The 20,345-nt window shown below is 39.5% G+C and overlaps 1 protein-coding gene across 6 annotated transcripts in view; it reads left to right on the top strand.

Moving 5' to 3' along the window:
* Positions 1–20,345, top strand: part of ALPK1 (alpha kinase 1) — a 145,848-nt gene that overhangs the window by 69,172 nt on the left and 56,331 nt on the right. For 2 of the 6 annotated variants that reach the window (XM_017881376.1, XM_017881374.1), the window contains 2 exons: positions 10,238–10,458; positions 14,917–15,071. In XM_017881376.1, the coding sequence (XP_017736865.1) occupies positions 10,338–10,458; positions 14,917–15,071 (276 nt within the window). In that variant the 5' untranslated portion in view covers positions 10,238–10,337. Of the gene's footprint in view, positions 1–10,237; positions 10,459–14,916; positions 15,072–20,345 lie in introns of those variants that run through there. The other 4 variants (XM_017881377.1, XM_017881375.1, XM_017881379.1 and 1 more) reach the window with 3 other exon arrangements.

The following is a 20,345-nucleotide window of genomic DNA, read 5'->3' as shown; positions in this document are numbered from 1 at the left end:
ATCCTGACCTCGTGATCCGCCCGTCTCGGCCTCCCAAAGTGCTGGGATTACAGGCTTGAGCCACCGCACCCGGCCAAAAAATTTTTTTAAATAAAAAAATACAAATTTAAAATACAGCATAACAACTATTTACATTAGGTATTTTAAGTAATCTAGAGGTGATTTAAAATATAGGGGAGAATGTGTAACTACTACACCATTTTATATAAGAGACTTGAACATTCTTTGAAAGTGGTACCTGAGGAGGGTCCCAGAACCATTCTCCTGTGGAGAATGGTCTCCTGTTCGAAAAATTTGCAATCACAATTATCTCTCCAATTGGTTCTACTGCTGCTCCCTCTTCCCATCTAAGACTCTGAATAGACTTATGTTAAACCTTTTCTATCAATTATTTCCTGTTTTTTAGCCTCTCTTCATATATTCTATTTCTCTGCCTTTTTTCTGTTGAATTCTAAGTGACATATTCTGATTTATTTTCCAGTTCAAAAATTATATCTTCAGCTAGAGCTAATTTTTTTTTTCTCTTGGAGACAGGGTCTTGCTCTGTTGCCCAGGTTGGAGTGCAATAGCATGATCTTGGCTCACTCCAACCTCCAGCTCCTGGGTTCAAGTGATTCTCCTGTCTCAGCCTCCCGAGTAGCTGGTCACCTATAATTCATTGCACCACCACATGCACCACCACGCCTGGTTAATTTTTGTATTTGTAGTAGAGACAGGGTCTTGCCATGTTGGCCAGGCTGCTCTTGAACTCCTGACCTCAAGTGATCCACCCACCTCCACCTCCCAAAGTACTGGGATTATAGGCATGAGCCACTGATCCCAACCTAGAGCAAATATTTTTATCGAATCTATGCATTCACTGAATTTGAAATTTTTTATTATTATATTTTTATTTCTAGAAATTATTATTCTTAGTCAATCTGCTTATGCCTTCTCCATAGCTTGTGCTGTTTGTTAATATTTTCAATACATTAATTCAGTTCCTTAAACATATTAAGCATACATTTTATAGTCTATATCTGTTAACTCCATTATGTAAAGTCTTTGTGGGTCTGATTTTAGTATCTGCTGTTTCTGCTTTCATTCATGATTTCTTTTTGCCTTATGTATTTTGTGAGATTTGATCAGGACCTCATGCGTCTTAGTATTTTATAGGTGGGAATTCTTTGAAGCTTGGATTGAGGTTAATTTTTTTAAGAAAGGATTATATTTAGTCACATCAGTTGACTGGGAACACTACTAACCTAATCATTTTAAATAATTTATTTTAAATTAATCATTAGCTAGAGGTTTTATGGACTTTGTGGCTTCAAATTCTCAAGGGAAAAATTTTTATTCCCCTCCATGAAGCAGCATGTTTTGCCGCAGACAATTTTCCTGGGAGGTGAGGGGAGAGGATGAGGATTTATTTTTTAGTTCACTCTTACACTGAAGGTGCAACCTTTTAGAATCTCAGTTTTATGCAGGGGGTGTGCAGTCTTCACTTAAATTCTTACCTCAGTTAAGGCCTTTGGTTTCATTTTCTCCCCTCTCACCTTACAAGACAGAGAAAACCAGTTTTAAGTTCACAGTTTGCCAAATACAATCAAGGCAATGGCTAGTTTCTGTATTGCAGTTAACTTTTTAGGTTCCAGCTTTTACTTGTTTTTTGTTTTCTTAGTACTGCTTCCTCTCTTGCCATTTTATTGACATATTTTTGAGATTTAAAATGTTTTGCAGCATTTTTAATTGTTTTCAGTGGGAGTGTTAGATAGTCTTCCTCACTGCTAGAAATAAAAGTCTACTTTTTTATGTTTTTGGTGACTTAGAAGTTGCCTTCTTCTCCCTTTTAATGCAGTTTTAAAATGCTGACAAATGCCTATTACCCAATAATATCTCTCTGATTCCCACACTTGCCTTACTCTCCAGTCAGCTGTCTCTTTCTCCATTTGTTTCCCCAATTCTACTGCCAATCAGTGCAAGAGGCAATATGGTGAAAGTTTATGTCTGTGGGTGCTCAGAGAAGAGTAAAATGGTGGGAATGGCTGGATTGTCATTGCTTGGTCCCTGATTAAAGAAATGTATTCTTGTTGTACATTAGAGACCAGAATACCTTTTCTCATAGAAGCAATATGAGAAATGAGTATAAATTAAAAAGTCATTTTAGATTAGCTGGGTGTGGTGGTACATGCCTCTAATCCCAGCTACCCAGAGGCTGAGGCACAAGAATCGCTTGAACCCAGGAGGCAGAGGGTTGCAGTGAGCCCAGATCACACCACTCCACTCCAGCCTGGGTGACAGAGCAAGACTCAATCTCAAAAAGAAAAGAAAACAAAAGTTGTTTTAGAATAATTATTCATGTACATATGAATTAAATAAGCTCTGTGGGCTTGCTTATGAATCTAACCAAGGATTAATTAAATTCCAACACAGTTAATTTAAATTGAGCTTGCAGAGTACAATTGTGTATTATATACCCTGTATATTTATCTAGTTTACTTTTTAATATATTTGCATCTTATCCTTCTAATTATATTGTAAATTCCTTGACAGTAAAAATCATCGCTAATATTTCTTTACTCTTCTCCACTTCTTCTAGCTTGGGGATTCTGACTAGTTGGCTAGTGGGTTATAATAGCAGTGGCACCCAGTAGACAATGGAATATCTTTTAAGCCATTTTCCTCGACATATTCCCTAATGGGATACTAATTGTCCACTGAAAAAGATTCAAACACAGATGCTAAAAGAAATGGGGCTTTGAATAATCCACTGGTTTGGTTACTTTTTATAATAGTTCATTTGTCAATTATCCCATAACTCAGCCACTCAACTAAATTCTAAGTTACCAATAGAACTGAAGAATTTATATATCAATATCACACACAGAATGTAAAAACACATGACCACTTAGCTGTGAGTGTGCACATGTGCCTTAAGATGTATCATTCTAACTTTGTTGGGTATTTATTCCAAAAGTATCTGTTTGTATGTCTGATTGCGTTTCCTGGACCCTTTCTATTTGACTTTTAAGGAAAAAAAGTACAGGGGAGGGATATTAAAAGAGAAAAAGTAATTCATTGATTACCAAACATATTGGGAAACTCCCATTATTTAAATGTAAAAACAATATACAGCTCACAGAATGCCACAATTCAGGGGAGGAAAAACTGGTATGTGTTGAGATTGAAAATGATTCTTTTATAAATGAAGTTGACCAAAATTTCCAGCAGGACTGTTGCCTGAAGGAAAGTTTCTAGGCTCCAGCCTCTGTTATGCCTAACAATGAACCATACAAGTCTGGACAGATGGTTGGATTCCAAAGCGTTTCTCACGTTACAGTATTTTCTTCCTATTGTCTCCTCTGAATTCTACAGAGAAAAGGGAAAATGCTGCAACTTTCAAAAAGTGTAAAGAATATCTTCAGTACATTTCTGGAGAATTGCAAGTACTAAACATGAATTACCTTGGAAATCTCTTCTTCCTTTTTAGAAATGTTGTCTTGGCTAAAATATGATTTTTTACTGTGGATGGTATGATTTATCTAACTTACCTTTATAGGTAGAAATACAGAATAGGAGGTGTATTTATGTCTTTTCCTAGAAGATCTCTTCTACGCTCCTTGTCTCAAAACACGGTAACACTGTCCATTCAGTTTTGGGCTATGGTGAAGGAGAAACTGGTACTCATTCTTAATAACATTCATATTCATCCAATGCCAATATTGCATTTATTCCCCAAACAGCTCTCAATTCTGTCCAGTTTTCTACATCTGTAATACTATCGCTCTGGTCTAAAGTCCTGATACTTTTCACATGAATTTTTGCAATAATACCTAACTGATCTGCCTGCAGTTACCTCCCTGCAAACCCCCACCCCGAACTACACACTACAACTAAAACAGAGTGATTTTTTCCAAACGCAAACCTGGCCAGGGTCCTCCTGCTACCCTAAGAGTTTCCTAGCACTCTTAGGGTAAAGGTACAATTTTTTACCAGGCACACATAGGCCCGCACAGCCCCTATTTACCTCTCCAGTCTCACCTCATATCAACTTTCTCCTTTTATCTCTAGTTCAGCCAACCTGTCCATCTTTCATTCCCTCTCTAGTTCCTTCTACATTCCCCATCATTTTAACTTCATTAAGCCCTATCACTCTTTGAAAGCTTGACTCAGGCATCACATTCTCAAAGAAGCCTCCCTTGATCTGCCCTAGCTTTACTCAAGTGATTAGGTCAAGTCCTGTTGTTTGCCTTCATACAACTGCATGCCCTATCTCTCTTTCACATCACTTAGACAAAAGGAAGAGATTTATGATCTTGTACATCAGGAATTGGTGTTGCAAGTGAAGAAACCAAATCAAATAAGTAATTTAGTAATCAACTTCTAAAATTCAAGCCAATATTTCTAACCACACAAAATATACATACATAAAACGATATGTAAGGGTTCTCAAAAGAGCTAGGGAATTTCTTAATAAACAAATATCAAATATTCTTTGGCAATAAACAACATAGTCTATTTAGACTGCTGCTGAGTATGTAATTTATGAGCTAGAAGCAGCTTAGCAATTGTTCCAACCAACTCCCTCAAAAATATAGATGAGAAAAGTCAATCTCAAAAGTGGATCCAGAAGTCTTACAAATAGTTAATGACAGAGTATAAAGTGGAATTAATCAACAAATATTTGTTGAACACTCTTGTAAGCATTAGTTTCCTATTTCTAGGTCCTCTTTTCATTACTATATGCTGTTTCCACTTAAGTCATTTACAGAAACAGAGGAATTAAAATTTACTTTAATTTGTCAACATAAAGAAGACTACCTTCTCTTTTTCTTTTTTTTTTTTTTAAGACAGAGTCTTGCCCTGTCACCCAGACTGGAGTGAAGTGGCACGATCTTGGCTCACTGCAAGCTGCATCTCCCAGGTTCACGCCATTCTCCTGCCTCAGCCTCCCAAGTAGCTGGGACTGCAGGTGCAAGCCACCACAGCTGGCTAATTTTTTGTATTTTTAGTAGAGACTGGGTTTTACCGTAGCCAGGATGGTATCTAGCTCCTGAACTCGTGATCCCCCTGCCTCGGCCTCCCAAAGTGCTATGATTACAGGCGTGAGCCACTGCACCTGGCCTACTTTCTTTTTTAATTTTATTTTAATTGACAGATTAAATTATATAAATTTATGGTCATACATTGTAGAATGGTTAAATCAAACTAATTAACATTATCTCATATACCATTATTTGTGGTGAGAACACTTAAAATCTACTCTCTTATATAATATATTGTTTTTAACTATCATCACCATGACATCCCATAGATCTCTTGAACTTTTTCCTCCTGTCTAACTGAAATTTTGTATCCTTTGACCAACATCTCCCTAATTTCCCCATCCCACAGTCTCTGGTAACCACCACTCTACTCTCTGCTTCTATGAGTTCAACAAAAGGCTACTTTCTACCTTAAGGGAATGATAGAGCACTAAGAAAACATAAGCCTTTAGACAAAAGCATGATGTGCTACTAAAATTATATTATAATGCAGTTTTATTTCTTTGTGTATGAGCTCTTCCTATTTCTTTGTTACACCTCTCTTTCTAGATGAAGTTCTACAAAAGAACACTGGGAAAGAGAACCCCCTTTTTGCTTTAATTTTGGACTTGAAGAAAAATGAGTCTCTGACTTACCTGCAGCTCACTCCAAGCAAAATTTGTTCTTAGCCTTCTAAACCACCAAATGTATATTTTAATCTCAATGCTAACCTCCCATTTTAGCCAATATCTCCCTCTCTCAAGGAATGATGGGAATGGGATATCATTGCTTCAGGGCCTCTTGTTCACTGTAGTCCACTAATTAGCTCTTTTATTAGCTCACTGCAGTACTCAGAAGGAATGAACATATGCTCCTGTACTCTTTGCAATAGCAGTATGAGGATAAAATTCTGAGCAGCCTTTACTGCTTAGTTCTTTTCCTAAGTAGGCAGGCCAATCGCCAGCTTGTGGCACAAAACATTGTGACTTATAGACATTTGAGTTAAAAGAGACATTGGAAACCTTTTAGTTCAACACCCAATCCATGCAGAAATACTTTTTTGAAGTATCCTAAACAGAAAAGAGATTAAACTTGTACAAGTATACCTCGAAGATATTGTGGATTTAGTTCCAACCCTCTACACAGAAGCAAGTATCACAATAAAGTGAGTCACACAAAGCCAGGTGCAGTGGTGCATACCTGTAATCCTACTTGGGAGGCTGAGGCGGGAGTATCACTTGAGCTTAGGAGTTTGAGTCTGACTTGGACAACATAGTGAGACCCATTTCTAAAAAAAATCTTTAAATTAAAAAAAAAAAATGAGTTACATGAATGTTTTCATTTCCCAGTGCATAATATTAATGAAAGTTATGTTTATGCTGTACTATAGTCTAGTAAGTGTACAATCATATTATGTCTAAAAAAGTACCCAACTTAATTAAGAAATACTTTATTGCTAAAAAATGCTAATGATTATCTGAGCCTTCAGCAAGTCCTAATCATTCTGCTGGTAGAGGGTTTTGCCTCGATGCTGATGGCTGCTAACTGATCAGTGTGATGGTTGCTGAAGGCTGGAGTGACTGTGGCAATTTCTTAAATTAAGACAACAATGAAGTTTGCTACATGGATTGAGTCATCCTTTTCCTAAAGATTTTTCTGTAGCATGTGATGCTGTCTGATAGCATTCACCCATGGTAGAACTCCTTTCAAAACTGCAGTCGATCCTCTCAAATCCTGCTGCTGCTTTACCAACTAAGTTTATGTAATATTCTACATGCCTTGTTGCCATTTCAACAATGTTTACAGCATCTTTACCAGGAGTAGATTTCATCTTAAGAAACCACCTTCTTTGCCCATATATAAGAAGCAACGTCCCATTCATTCAAGTTTTATCATGAGATTGCAGCAATTCAGTCATATCTTAGGCTTTGCTAATTCTAGTTCTCTTGCTATTTCCACCACATCTGCAGCTACTTCCATCACTGAAGTCTTGAACACCCCAAAGTTATCTATGAGGGTTGGACTCAGTTTCTCCTGAATTCCTGTTAATGTGGATATTTTGCCCCCCCTCCCATGAATGATGAATGTTCTTAATGGTATCTAGAATGGTGAATCCTTTTCAGATGCTTTGCCCAGATCCATCAAAGAAATTACTATAAAAGATGTAAACTGTAATCGCTATAAGCTATACCCTTATGAAATGAATTTCTTATAGGACTTAAAAGCTGAAATTACTTCTGGACCCATGGGCTGCAGAATGAATGTTGTATTAGCAGGCATGAGAACAACATTAATCTTGTACATCTCAATCAGAGCTCTTGAGTGACCAGGTACACTGTCAATGAGCAATAATATTTTGAAGAAAATATTTTTTTCTGGGAGGTAGGTCTCAACAGGGAACTTAAAATATTCAGTATACCATGTTGTGAACAGATATGCTGTCATCAGGCTCAGTTGTCCCACTTACAGAGCACAGGGAAAGTAGGTTTACTATAATTTTTAAGGGCCTTAGGATTTTCAGAGCAGTAAATGAATACTGGCTTCAATGTAAAGCCACCAGCTGCATTAGCCTCTAACAAGAGAGTCACCCTGTCCTTTGGAGCTTTGAAGCCAGGCATTGACTCCTTCCCTCTAGATAAGAAAGTCCTAGATGGTATCTTCTTCCACTACAAGGCTGTTTTGTCACCATTGAAAATCTGTTGTTTAGTGTAGCCACCTTCGTCGGTGATCCTTTTCTTTTTTTGAGACAGAGCCTTGCTGGAGTGTGGTGGTGCAGTCACAGTCACTCCAGCCTTGATCTGCTGGCCTCAAGCAATCCTCCTACCTCAGCCTCCTGAGTAACTAGGACCACAGGTGTGCACCACCACACCTAGCTAATTTTTTATTTTTTGTAGCGACAGAGTCTCCCTCTGTTGCCCAGGCTGGGCATCAATTATCTTAACTGGCTTTTCTATATAATTTGCTGCAGCTTCTACATCAGCACTTGCTGCTTCATCTTGCACTTTTATGTTATGGAGATGGCTTTTTTTCTTAAATCTCATGAACTAACCTCTTCTAGCTTCCAACTTTTCTTCTGCAGCTTCCTCACCTCTCTCAGTCTTCATAGAATTGAAGATAGTTGGGGCCTTGTTCTAGATTAGGGTTTGGCTTAAGGGAGTGTTGTGACTGGTTTAATCCTCTATCCATTAAAATTTTCTCCATACCAGCCACAAGGCTGTTTCACTTCTTACCACTTATGTGTTCTCTGGAGCAGCACTTTTCCTTTTCTTCATGAAATTTTTTTTTTTTTTTTTTTTTTTTGCATTCACAACTTGGCTATTTGTCACAAGAGGCCTATCTTTTGGCCTATCTTGACTTTCAATATGCCTTTCTCTCTCAGTTTAACATTTCTAGCTTTTGATTTTAAATGTAAGATGTGTGACTCTTCCTTTCACTTGAACACATAGAGGCCGCTGTAGGGTTATTAAGTGACCTAATTTAAATATTTGTGTGTCTCAGGGAATAGGGAGGCCTGAGGAGAGGGAAAGAGATGGAGCCATGAGTGGTCAGTGGAGCAGTCAGAAGACACACAACATTTACAGATTAACTTTGCTGGCTCCCAGACAGTTTGTGGTGTCCCAAAATAATTACAATAGTAACATCAAAGATCACTGATCGCAGATCACCATAAAAGATATAATAATAATGAAAAACTTTGAAACATTCCAAGAATTACCAAAAAGTGACACAGAGACACCAACGGTTAGACTTGCTCTTAGTGACTAATTCTTCAGTATCTCACTTAAGTGAATGCCCTTTCAAGTAACACAAATTTTGTATTTGAGCACTCTGCTTGTGTTCTTCATCAACAAATACATCAGGATTTTAAAAGAAACAAGCCTGTAATAACCTCAAGTTTTGTTTTGGCAGTTCTAGCTCTGTAACGTATGTGTGTAATGTATGTGTGTGTGTGTGTGTTTAAACACAAAATATACCAGGATAACGAAGTATACCTGCCAAGTTAGTATGAAAAACACAAAATTTAGATTACACAGTTAGCTCAGCTTTCATTTTCTGCTCCTGTTAAGTCATAGAATAGAAAATCAGAGAGAAAAAAAGGCTTTCTTGCTATTTCAAATTCAAAGCCAACTTCTTAAAGTTAGTTAAGAAACCATTGGCTAGTAGAGCACATTTAATCCCAACACCAACACAATAATTCACTGCTTTAATATTTTCAGTGATTACTTCATTGCATGCATAAGCTCAGAGACAGAATAACTAGAGCCATCCACATGTCTGTTACTTTCTTCCCTTTCAGACTCTCTTACTTTTGGTAATAAAATTCTACATGCCCTCTGGAAGTGTCTAAACCTGACAGCAGCTCCAATGTCTATTCTGGCAATGTCTAAGAGAGAATAACTTCCCGTCTTTTGTTTACAATATAATACTTTAACAAAAGAAAGATAGACAAAAAGATTTGTTAATTGAATAATGTGTTTCTATGTATTTTTCAGGCATTGTTTTTGTACTGTTAGTAAGTTATTTCATTCTTGAAATTACCTGGACAGCAGTAGCTCATTAATCACACTAATATTTACATAAGAAATCTCTCAACTGTATATAGGTTAAATGACAATGTAAAGTAGATCCATATGACAGATCCATCCATTTGATAGATTTAGGAAATTGGGTTTTCTGGGATATCAGTCCTCTATTTTACTTGGTAATGTTCTTGGCAGTGAAGAGCTTTAAATTTGGCATTTGTCATTTCCTATCTTGGCCCAAATTATATCGTGCTAAATGTTATGAAGAAGACTGCACAGGGGAAATCAGCAGTGGGTTATTACCGTGTACTAGTGCCTGATATTAAAACTGTTAGCCAGATGCTTCCTGTGGACTTTTAGAGAGCAGAGAGTGTGGTGCCACTGAGCTGCAGAGGCACTGATGTGAAGTATGCAGAAGATAAATAAATCATTCAGTATATTCATTTCATTTGGCCCATGTGATTCCACTGACATCACTGTGGATAGATAACCGGGGTCTGTACCAGGCCCCTCGCGCTTCTGCACTCTGAGGCCTTCGAGGTGCTGCCCATCTAGCCAGGCCCTGAAGTAATTTCACACACTCCTCTAATGAAGTCCTTGGGGGCTGTCATGTATTTTCCTGCGTTTGCCCTATTATCCCTCCCTGCTTGAGTCTTACAGATAATTGATGATACTTCAGTTAATCATCTTTCCCTCTCTTTTGTTCACCAGGTACTTCGGCCTTCAAGGGGCTCCTTTATTGAGAATCAATGTCTTCTCCTAGGTAATTGATCACCCTAGACCCAGGGACACCCAATTCATCGTAATCATCATGAATAATCAAAAAGCGGTAGCCGCGCTACTGCAAGAGTGCAAGCAAGTGCTGGACCAGCTCTTGTTGGAAGCGCCAGATGTGTCGGAAGAGGACAAGAGCGAGGACCAGCGCTGCAGAGGTGAGGTTCTGATGGGAGGCACCAGGGGTGAGCCAGCAGGTTCACTCTCCTCTCCCCTGCCTGAACGACACGTTCTCATCTCTGCCCTATTTTTCTTCTCTTGGCAGATGACCACCGAGAGATGAGTGGATTTCTAGGGCATGAATGGGACATGGGCTGCGGGCGGACGGGCAGGGGAGGAAACCCACTTTGTTGCAGTGAATTGCTGTCAGTTCTAATTTTAGGCTTCAGTAAACATGAGGCTACAAGAAACAGTTTAGTTCAAGAAGAACAAAGGATCCAAGTTGGCTGGTGCACGTAAATTTCAATTATTAAAAAATTGAAGCAATTTCTGAATGGTGGCACATACTTTTTTTCAAACTAGGATTTTTTGCCTCATCAGTTTCCATAGACTTCTAGGGTTTCCATAAATATGTCATCTCACCAGTCCAACCTCACTTTTTTGATCACCAATACACCCCTCATGATATATTCTCATGTCATTTGCAAAATAAATTCTCTCATCTCGATAAAACTGATTGCATCATTATCAGGGTTTAAGAATTTGGCTTTTTGCTCATTTTAGTGTTTGTGCCATTCAGAGTATTAGATAAGTCATTGTTCGGGAAGTTTCCATTACAAAGTCTAGAACATTAAAGCAATTCTTATTTCTTCTTTAACCAATTTTTGAGAGGCAACCTTCTTCTTTTTTTTTTTTTTAGATTTCTTTTAGCATTTCAATAAATTTGCCTCCACTTCCATAAGTACTGTCCTTTTACATGCTTTTAATATTTTCTCAGTATTTTTAGCACTTTGCTATTCCTCACAGAAACAAGATTCCTAAATAAAATGCACACTCCTCGTTTTTTGCTGTTGCTCATTATGTAACGGGAAAAGGTTCTGGGAGAGTCTTTTCTCCTGAGTTCTTGTACCTAGGCACATACATTTTCACGAGGGGACTATGGAAGTCTTAATTATTTGTAACCTGTCATTTGTCCTCTTTTCAAGATAAAAATCCCCTACACCCAGTCATTTCACAACCTCAGTTTCTGTGATACACCGATGTGTGACTTTGCTTCCTAGCTTCTTGGGCCTGTCAGCCTGAGATCACTCTCACAGATGTCAGCCTTTGTCAGGGAATGGCAGGTACTTGGCACCTATATAATATGCTCTATGGCTGGCCCTAGTTCTCCCCAGGGGCGGTGTGTTGTCTGCTGTTGTTTCCACTACAGTTTTTCTCTCCCTTTTACTACACCACATCCTTTGTCTCCTCCACCCAAATTCCTTTAAGCTTTGTGTTCTCTCTGGTGAAGACTCTGAGCTCCCAATTGAGTAGCATTTTCTTTTCTTTTTCTTCCCTAGTGCCACAGAATAGGAGACGTAATCAGTTTAGTTCCAGATAAGGCAAATCACGGCTGTAAAATCACTAAATTAGACATGGCCCTTCAGGTAAGCTGCTTGGGGAAGTAAGTGATCAGAGAGGCAGAGGAAGCCACTGCTGGGTCTGGGGCTGACTGGCTGGCGCTGGTTGAATCCAATAAACCGACCGGGAAGGACGCCTCCTAAGCGGAGCCATTGGCAGCTGTAGCACCAGCCCAGCCCAAGGGCGGCGCTGCGCGTCCCACCCGAGCCCACCGTGCGGATGGAGTGCAGTCTGCACCGGATCCCTTCCCTCAGCAGGTGGCTGCGGAGCGGCTCGAGCAGGCGGGTCGTACCGCCACGGACGTCGTCACCGCATGTACTCCCAGAGAAAGGCATTAGTACAGGGTCACTTATGACAGCGGGGCGAGCCAGCAGACCCTGCAACACAAACACTGAGGTTTTTCTTCTTCTCCCTCCTCCTCTCGACCCCATCATTTTCCCTCAGAAATCGTCCTTGTCAGCGTGGGTGACTACCCCAGCAACTTCCCCAGGGATGCAGAAGGAACTGAAATCCAGAGATACATTTTAAAAACATAATTTAGAGGCATATTTTATTTCAGGGTGCCCCACAGGCCATTCTAACGTGAAGTGTGGGGAAAGGGTGATGTGGAGGAGGCAAAAATGAGTTCGTTGTAAAGAACAGACTTTTCCATTACCATGAAGAAATTTGAAAATATTAACACTATTCAGTCCAAAGTATGATAAAATTCTATGAACCCAGAAATCACATTCCGTTGTCATATGACTGCTCATATTGACTCAGTGTTCAAATAATTTAAATAATTTATTAGCTAAACTGGGACACTTCTGAGAGTGAAAAGGAGCATTGTTAATAAGGACCCTAGGACCACACAGGACGGTCCTAAGTAAACAGGACTAAGGGGTCCTCCTGTCTGTGACTGTTTCGAAATGCTCTTGAATAAATGTTCTCTACAACTATACGGAAAACAGTTTCAGAAGTTGAAATTATGTCAGTGGCTGTAAGAGGGTCAGAATGTGGCCACGTAAGTCCCTAATCCTGTAGGTCTGCTTTCAAGGGGGAGCATCACACAGTAGATGCTCAGTAGTCCTGCACTGCTCAATGGAGATAAGGGGTGATAATTTCAGTGTGATTCCTGTAAGCCGTCCTTGGTAATCAGTGTGAATCATTCATTGGTATGGCCCATGTGATATCCCCTCAATGCCAAACAGTCCTTCCCCACCAGAAAACTTCCTTACATTTGCCCAGTTGGTGGCTAAATGGCTCATAAAAAGGGATCACAGACCAAGTTAGATTTTCTCTCTCCTTTTTTCTGTTGTTCTTTCTGTCGTATCTCTTTTGCTCTATTTAAAATGTTTCACATAGATATTAGATGAACCATGTCTTTTTTTACAGATAATATAAAAATATTTTCAAAGGGCCAGTTAGAAGATGAACCTTGTCTTTTAATCATACTGGTCTTTCACCCATCATGGTGTGACTTATAAAAATGATGAGACATGATGCTTGTCTTCAGGGAGCTAGCAGTCCAGTGAGAGGCAGAAGTAGTTGCAGAGTAGTGGGATGACGGCTGAGAAGAGCCTGCTCCCTTGGGTTTGGAAGTGCTCAGAGCGGGCACTCAATTTCACTGTGAGGTCATGGTGGATTGAGGAGAAGTGGCAATGTTTGCATTGAGTGCTGAAGCCAATGGGCCTGAATTTGGTCACAAGGCACCGAGGGAAGGCAGTCCAAACAGCCAGAACAGGATCTGCCAAACCACTGAAGACTTTTATTCAGGGCAATGGACTGGTCCATCTTGTTTTTAGAAAAATGAGGATCAACAATGTGCAATAGGAACTGGATGGAGCAAGATTCAGGCGAGAATTACTGCCAAGGAAGAGGAGGCAATGGATTTTAGGAACCACAGCATTTGACAACTAATTAGGTTTGGGGAAGAAGAGAGAACACAAAGTGTAGACTGACTCCTGGGTTTCGAATTTGGGGAACTTAATAAATGGTGGTACCAGACATTAAAATAGAGATTTATAAGGGAAAGTAGATTTAGAAAAAGGTGATGAGTTCAGTTTTGGATGTTGAGCATGAGAGGCTTGCAAGACAAGTACCTAGAGATTTATAGCTGGCAGTCATATATACAGGTCCTTTATTTATATGGCAGTCACATATACAGTCATATATACATAATCCTTTTTTCAGAACCCTGGCATCACACGTGTACTTCAGAATTCAGAATTTTTCTAGTGTTAGGAGGGTCTTCCAGTGCATGTACTATATATTACATTCATACTTCAGTAGCAGGTGGAGCGCAGTCAAACACAAAAAGTTTTGCAGCAAAACGTTTGATCAATCTCACTGAGTCCTTAACTAGGACTATAAATAACCTCTAGTCAATTCAAGTCTGTTTCAGGTGCCAAACCTAAGAAAAATTTCCAGTTGCCAAAGCTGCTTGGGTTTCCGAAGTTTGTATCAGAGATTATGGACCGCTATAAGTAGATTTGGTGCCCATTAAGATATTCAATATATCTACTAATGTGAAACAGGGCCATTTCACAATTAATTTATACCATTTCAAATCTCATTTGCGTTTTTTGTAGTTATTGTCTGTATTTAAATGTATCCATATCGAAGGGATGAGAAAGTGAAGTCTTAGAGAAGCAAAAAGAAGTTGTACAAATTAACACTGCATCACCCACCTGCCACAAGCCCAAAAGGCCGTTCCATTTCAGCCCCTTTCTCATTTTACAGGGAAAATAATATTTCCTTCATTCCTTTCTCTGACTCTTCATGCAGAGATAGTCACTAAAGTGCTTTACTTCCTGCTAAAAACCTTTCTTAATGCCTGACTACCCCAATTTACCTGTAGGGCAAAGTAGGCCAGGGCCACCCCTGACAGATAGCTCCTCACTGTTGTTCTTTGAGTCAGAACCAACAACTTAGACCAGCCAGCAAGAGGCAGGGAAAAGGTTTCTCTCTTTTTTTTTTTTTTTTTTTTTTTTGCCACTGAGGTGCTTCATCATAACATCGGTAGCTCAGCCTTTTCTTTGACTGCAATTTCCTTACCTGAACTCTGACCTTTTCAGCTTCACTCCCCAGCGAGTTAAGGACCCTGATCCAGGAGGCAAAGGAAATGAAGTGGCCCTTCGTACCTGAAAAGTGGCAGTACAAACAAGCCGTGGGCCCAGAGGACAAAACAAACCTGAAGGATGTGATTGGCGCCAGGTTGCAGCAGTTACTGGTAGGAAGAGCCACACCACCTGTTCCTCTGATATCCCCAAGTGAGGCATTTAGACTCTAAGTGGTCTAATAGATTAAATTTCTTTGAAGCACAAGACAGCCCCCTACCCTTATGGTCAGCTCTGCCAGATTGACTAATGTGGGGGAAATAGCTGTTTGAAAAGCATTGCTTGCCCATAAGATCTTGTGTTGTAAAGCCAAATCCAGTAAAAGTGAAGAGTGGTCAGTGGGTCTAACATGAACCCTGTCATCTTGAAATATTTACATATCCTTGGTGGGCCAAAGAAGCAGATTTGATTTCACCATTCCTCACAGCATTTTAATTTTGAAGTGCTACTTTCTAAAAGTTGGGTAGTTTAAGAAAATAAATGTGCCCTTGTTTCATCAGTGTGACTTGCTGTCTAAGCTATTGAAGTCTGGCATATTCCTTCCCTGAGGCCCACCTAGGGTCCTGTTGACTTTCTTATATCCTCAAGATTAAGGCTGTTCAGGAAGTATCAAGTCAAAGTCATTGACATGCTTATTTCTCAACTCATTATTGGAAATTAATTGAACTGGTACCTCTATGCCAGATAGGAGAGAGCCTGAGGAGTAGCACAGGAACTCAGATTGCAGCTCGGGATTCAGGCTGTGGTTCTGGGGATGACATAGGGAGGACCATTTTCCTCTTCGATAGCATTGCTTTTTACCCACATTCTCTCAGATGATTGTCAAGGAAGAAAGTTTGCTAGTTTATCTTTTCTCACATAAAAAATTTATTTGTCTGGAGATCGGGCATTAGAAGCATGATAATATCCTAAAATTTTTACTTTATTGGTTTACATAAGATTGTATTTTTGAGTCATCCCAAAATAAATATATAGACATTGTCTTTGCCCATTCAAGCAAAAATCTAAGAAAGATCCCCTGATCTGTAGACACATTAGATACACAAGAGCATCTTTAGAGACTTAATAGAAACAGTAAAACCCCACCTCTCTCATCCTCCAAAAAAACAAACAAAACAGGTTAAGCAGACTGGGAATTGCAAGCAAAGGAAAGTCAATACTTAAGGAGAACACAATGGTGAGCCAAGCGTTTTAAATAAATGTGGTCAGTATTAGTGGAAAAGTAGAATAAAATAGTAACTATAACTTAACTATCATTATAGAGTTTATAAAGTGCTTGCATATGCATCATCTCATTTAATTCTCGATAGCCTGAGAGTGATTCAGATGCTCTTTGACTTACGATGGATTTTGACTTACGATGGAGTTGCCCCCAATAAATCCATCGTAAGTTGGAAATATAAGTCAAACATATTATACATTAAAAATGCATTTATTAAACCTAACCTACTAAACAGCATAGCTTTGCTTAGCCTACCTTAAGCAAGCTCAGAACACTTACATTAGTGCACAGTTGGGAAAAATCGTCTAATATAAAGCCTATTTTGTAATAAAGTATTGAATATTTTGTGTAATTTAGTGAATACTGTGCTGCAAGTGAAAAACAGAATGGTTGTAGTCCACTAAATGTACATTGCTTTCACACCATCGTAAAGTAACAAAATCACAAGTTGAACCATTGTAAATTGGGGATCTCCTGTATTACCATCATCATCCCTCTTTTACGAAATAGGAAATTAAGGTGCAGAGAGATTGATTTGCCCAGGGGAACAGACCAGTAAGTGGTGAAATTGTGACTTACAGCCTTCTCCTTCATCCAACTCCAACTCTCTGTCAGGAAGCACCAAGTGAAGAGCTTGAAAACATAGGTAGAAGCCATGAGGTTTGCTTATTGTATCTGAAGTAAGCTGTAGGCCGTCCAGTGACACTTTCTGCATTGATGATGGAAATGTTCTACAACTGTGCTGTTCAATACGGTAGCCGCTAGCCACAGATGACTCTCAAGCACTTAAATTTGTGGTGAACGAGACCAAAGAACTGTATTTTTTATTTTAGCTATTTTTTACTCATTTCTATGTAAATAGTCACGTGTGGTCAGGGCTGCCATTTTATTGGACAGTGCAGCTCTAAAGCAGTGGCTACGAGTGTGAGACCTGCCGACAATAGATTAGCATCACCTGAAAACTGGTCAGAAATTCAAATTATTGGGCTCAAATCAAAAACCCTTACTGAATCAAACACCCTGGGAGTGAGAGTCCAGCAATCAGCATTAGACAAGCCCTCCAGATGATTCTGATGCTAAAGTTTGAGAGCCACTGTTGGCAGGGAAGAGTAGAGTGGCGAGCAAGGGGGAAAGGCAGAGAGCATGAACGAGGATATAGTGGAGAGGGGCAAGGTAAGGAGTAAGGAGAATCCAGTGAGAAGGCTGTAGGAGACCAGCCCAATAAAAAAAAAAATCTCTTTTTCATCAATTCTGGGAACTGTTGTTTAGACTGGAGCCCTCCTGCAAAGGCTGATGGTCACTTTTTTGCTTGGAGATCCCTTGTGGAATTAGCCTAGTGGCATAAAAGAACTTTACAAACCTTCCAAGGAAGGCAAGAGCAAAATGGCCTCGCAAGAGGGAGTGACTCCTGCTTTGACCTTTGGGCTTAGCAGGTTTCTCTGACTTTTGAACATAGGCTGAGTGCTGGAGATGTGGCACATCACTATATCTGAGGTTTTACTCCCCTCATTCCATCCTGCAATCACCAGATCCCCGAGCCCTGCCTTCAAAGCTGGTAGTGATATTAGCTTACAAACTGAAAATGATGTTTTTAAACATCATTTAAAAATGTCAGTCCCGCTGCGTTGGGGGTTTAATGTGAGTTGGGAGAGAAGCTGCTCATAGTTGGTAGACTGTTTTAAGAGCCCACTTATGATACCTCCCGCTATGCCTCTCTGTACTACACAAATTTCACCACTGGAGAAATAGAAGCACAGAGAATTTAAGAAGTTTGAGCCCAGCTCACAAGGTCACTCGGTGGCAGCTCTAAGGGGCACTGTCTCTTAGGCCTTCTTTAGTCTCTAATGCATTTAATCTGACAGGTTTTTGAACTCTGAGCATCATTTTCTTTAGCCTGCCCAGCAAGCTATAAATTAAGCAACCACACCTCCTAATGACTTTTAGATGTTCTCCTATTGTGCGGACTCCAAGTGCACAATTGCTAAACCACTCTATTTTGTAAATACGGAGAACCATAGCACCCTGTGAGTCAGGCGCTCCTAAAATCTATTTTTAATATCTTAGATTATTAAAAATAGTTTGAATGAATTCCATGATTTGTTTTGTTTCACTGTATCCCAATCAGGTCGATTTCAATATTAGAGTTTATCAGAGCTGGATGGTCATATTTTCATAACTGATTAATTGTGAAATTCCATTCTCACATAAAAAATAGTTAAAGATTACTGAGTTTGTCTTTTCATGTTTTCTCTCTTATTATAGTTTATTCCTAAATATAAACTTTCTGTGATTTTTTTTACCTTGAAATGAATTCTTCCCATAAAATGTTTCCCCTCTGTTTTTCAAATTAACATTGTACTCAGAGCATAACCACTGTGTCTTTAATTCCACAAATAACAGATCGAAGTTGAGCACAGAATGCTTAAGAAAAAGGCAAGTCACAAACAACTGTTTTCCACAGTTCATGAGTTGGTAAAATTAAGAGTCATTTATAGTGTTATTCTCTTGGGCTGAATTTAACCAAGAAAAATGATACATGTTTTGTGTTTTGCTTTCTGGTCTCCACTGTGTTCCCATTTCCTCCCTTCCCACTGCTCTCCTCCCCTCCTCCCTGACTCTCCAATCCCTTTTCCTTTGGTGTGTGGCCACAGACAGAAATTTATGGCAGGGGCCAACCTCCTTTACACTCCACACAAAGCTTGCTGACTTGAGAGAGTTTGTCCGCTCTCTCCCAGAAAAAACACCTGCAGTAGGCTCCCCGAGAAACGTGAAGAGATGGGAGATTAATGTGGCTGTAATAGCTGGGCAGTGTTTTTGGTATTATGCCCTCTCCCTAGGTAGATGGGTCTTTTCCGAGATGATACCAATTATTTATTGCTGAAACATCTGTTGATAACTGCAGCTGCCCTTGTAAAACAAAGCATATCACGGGGTCACAGGCTACGGGGACCTAAAATCCTACCTCATGCTAGTTTCGGTCTATTCAGCAATACCCTCAAGTCCATGGGTTACCATCATCTTTAATGTCTCATCATGCCGTAGAAAATACTTTGTAAACACCGAGCTGCCCTGCCCTATAAGCTTTGAAGTATTATTTCATCTTCATCGGTAATTTATATTCCAGGGCCATTGTACTGTGGGAAAGAGAGGGGGAACCTTTTTTGTTTTCCATTTAATTGTATATCGCCTGACACTTTGACCTGTATTATTAGTATTAGTCAGAAAAAGGATTTTCTCCCTCTCTTATTTAAAAATAAAATTTCAAGGGAAAGTAAGCACTCCTTCAGCTCTTTTCACTCAAAACAATGTTTACACTCTGAGAGGGAAAGATGAAAAGCATGAGCAACTTTTTTCAAGTGTCGGAGAAGGGCATTTCAGTCTGTGAAAGAGAACAGTAAGGCCCTTATAAATATCATTCAGCAAAACCTTTGATGGATTTTTCAAAAAGTATTGAAGGCATTTAGCGTTAGCTTCTGTTTAGCTCAGCTTTGGGCCATGGCGGTGGAGTGCTAGCTAGGAAAACCCAGAGAATGCTAACTTGCTGCTGAGGTGCCAGGGAAGGACTCAACGTGGATGACACCTTGGGAATTTTTCTTTCTGTAGTTTTTACTCTTCTAAACAACAACAAAAAATGTCTAGTGAATTAAAAGAAACTATGAAAGTAAAGCTTTCAAAACGTAGAATAAAGGGTGTGTTTGGATTTGCAAGTGGGAACAGATTGGGCTGCAAGGCCAAGAGCTGTGTGATAGCCCTGAGTTTGGACACTCCCTGCACAGGTTTGGGGGTCCTGATGGTGAAGGAAGACTGGCCTATTTCTGTGGAGGGAGGGGCCTGCTGTCAGTCAGCCCTAGATTTACTCTGGTGCCCACTCACGGAGATACGAGATGATTTTTGTAGGTTGGCACTAAAAGCGCAGTCTGAGGACATGAAGCAGGCTCAGAAGGAGGATATCCTTTTTTCCATGTTCTTTTCAACTCTACAACCATGAAAAATGGGTAATCTGATAGCCCTGATGTTGTAAATATTTTTGAAAAGTATCTGTGGTGCCTTGGAGAGATTTGAAGAGACACCATAATAATAATAATAATAATAATAAGAAGAAGAAGAAGAAGAAGAAGAAGAAGAAGAAGAAGAAGAAGAAGAAGAAGAAGAAGAAGAAGAAGAA

This window comes from Rhinopithecus bieti, unplaced genomic scaffold (genome assembly GCF_001698545.2).
Source record: "Rhinopithecus bieti isolate Rb0 unplaced genomic scaffold, ASM169854v2 scaffold_12077, whole genome shotgun sequence".
Taxonomy (NCBI): Eukaryota; Metazoa; Chordata; class Mammalia; order Primates; family Cercopithecidae; genus Rhinopithecus; species Rhinopithecus bieti.
This window is presented reverse-complemented; position numbering and strand designations above follow the sequence as displayed.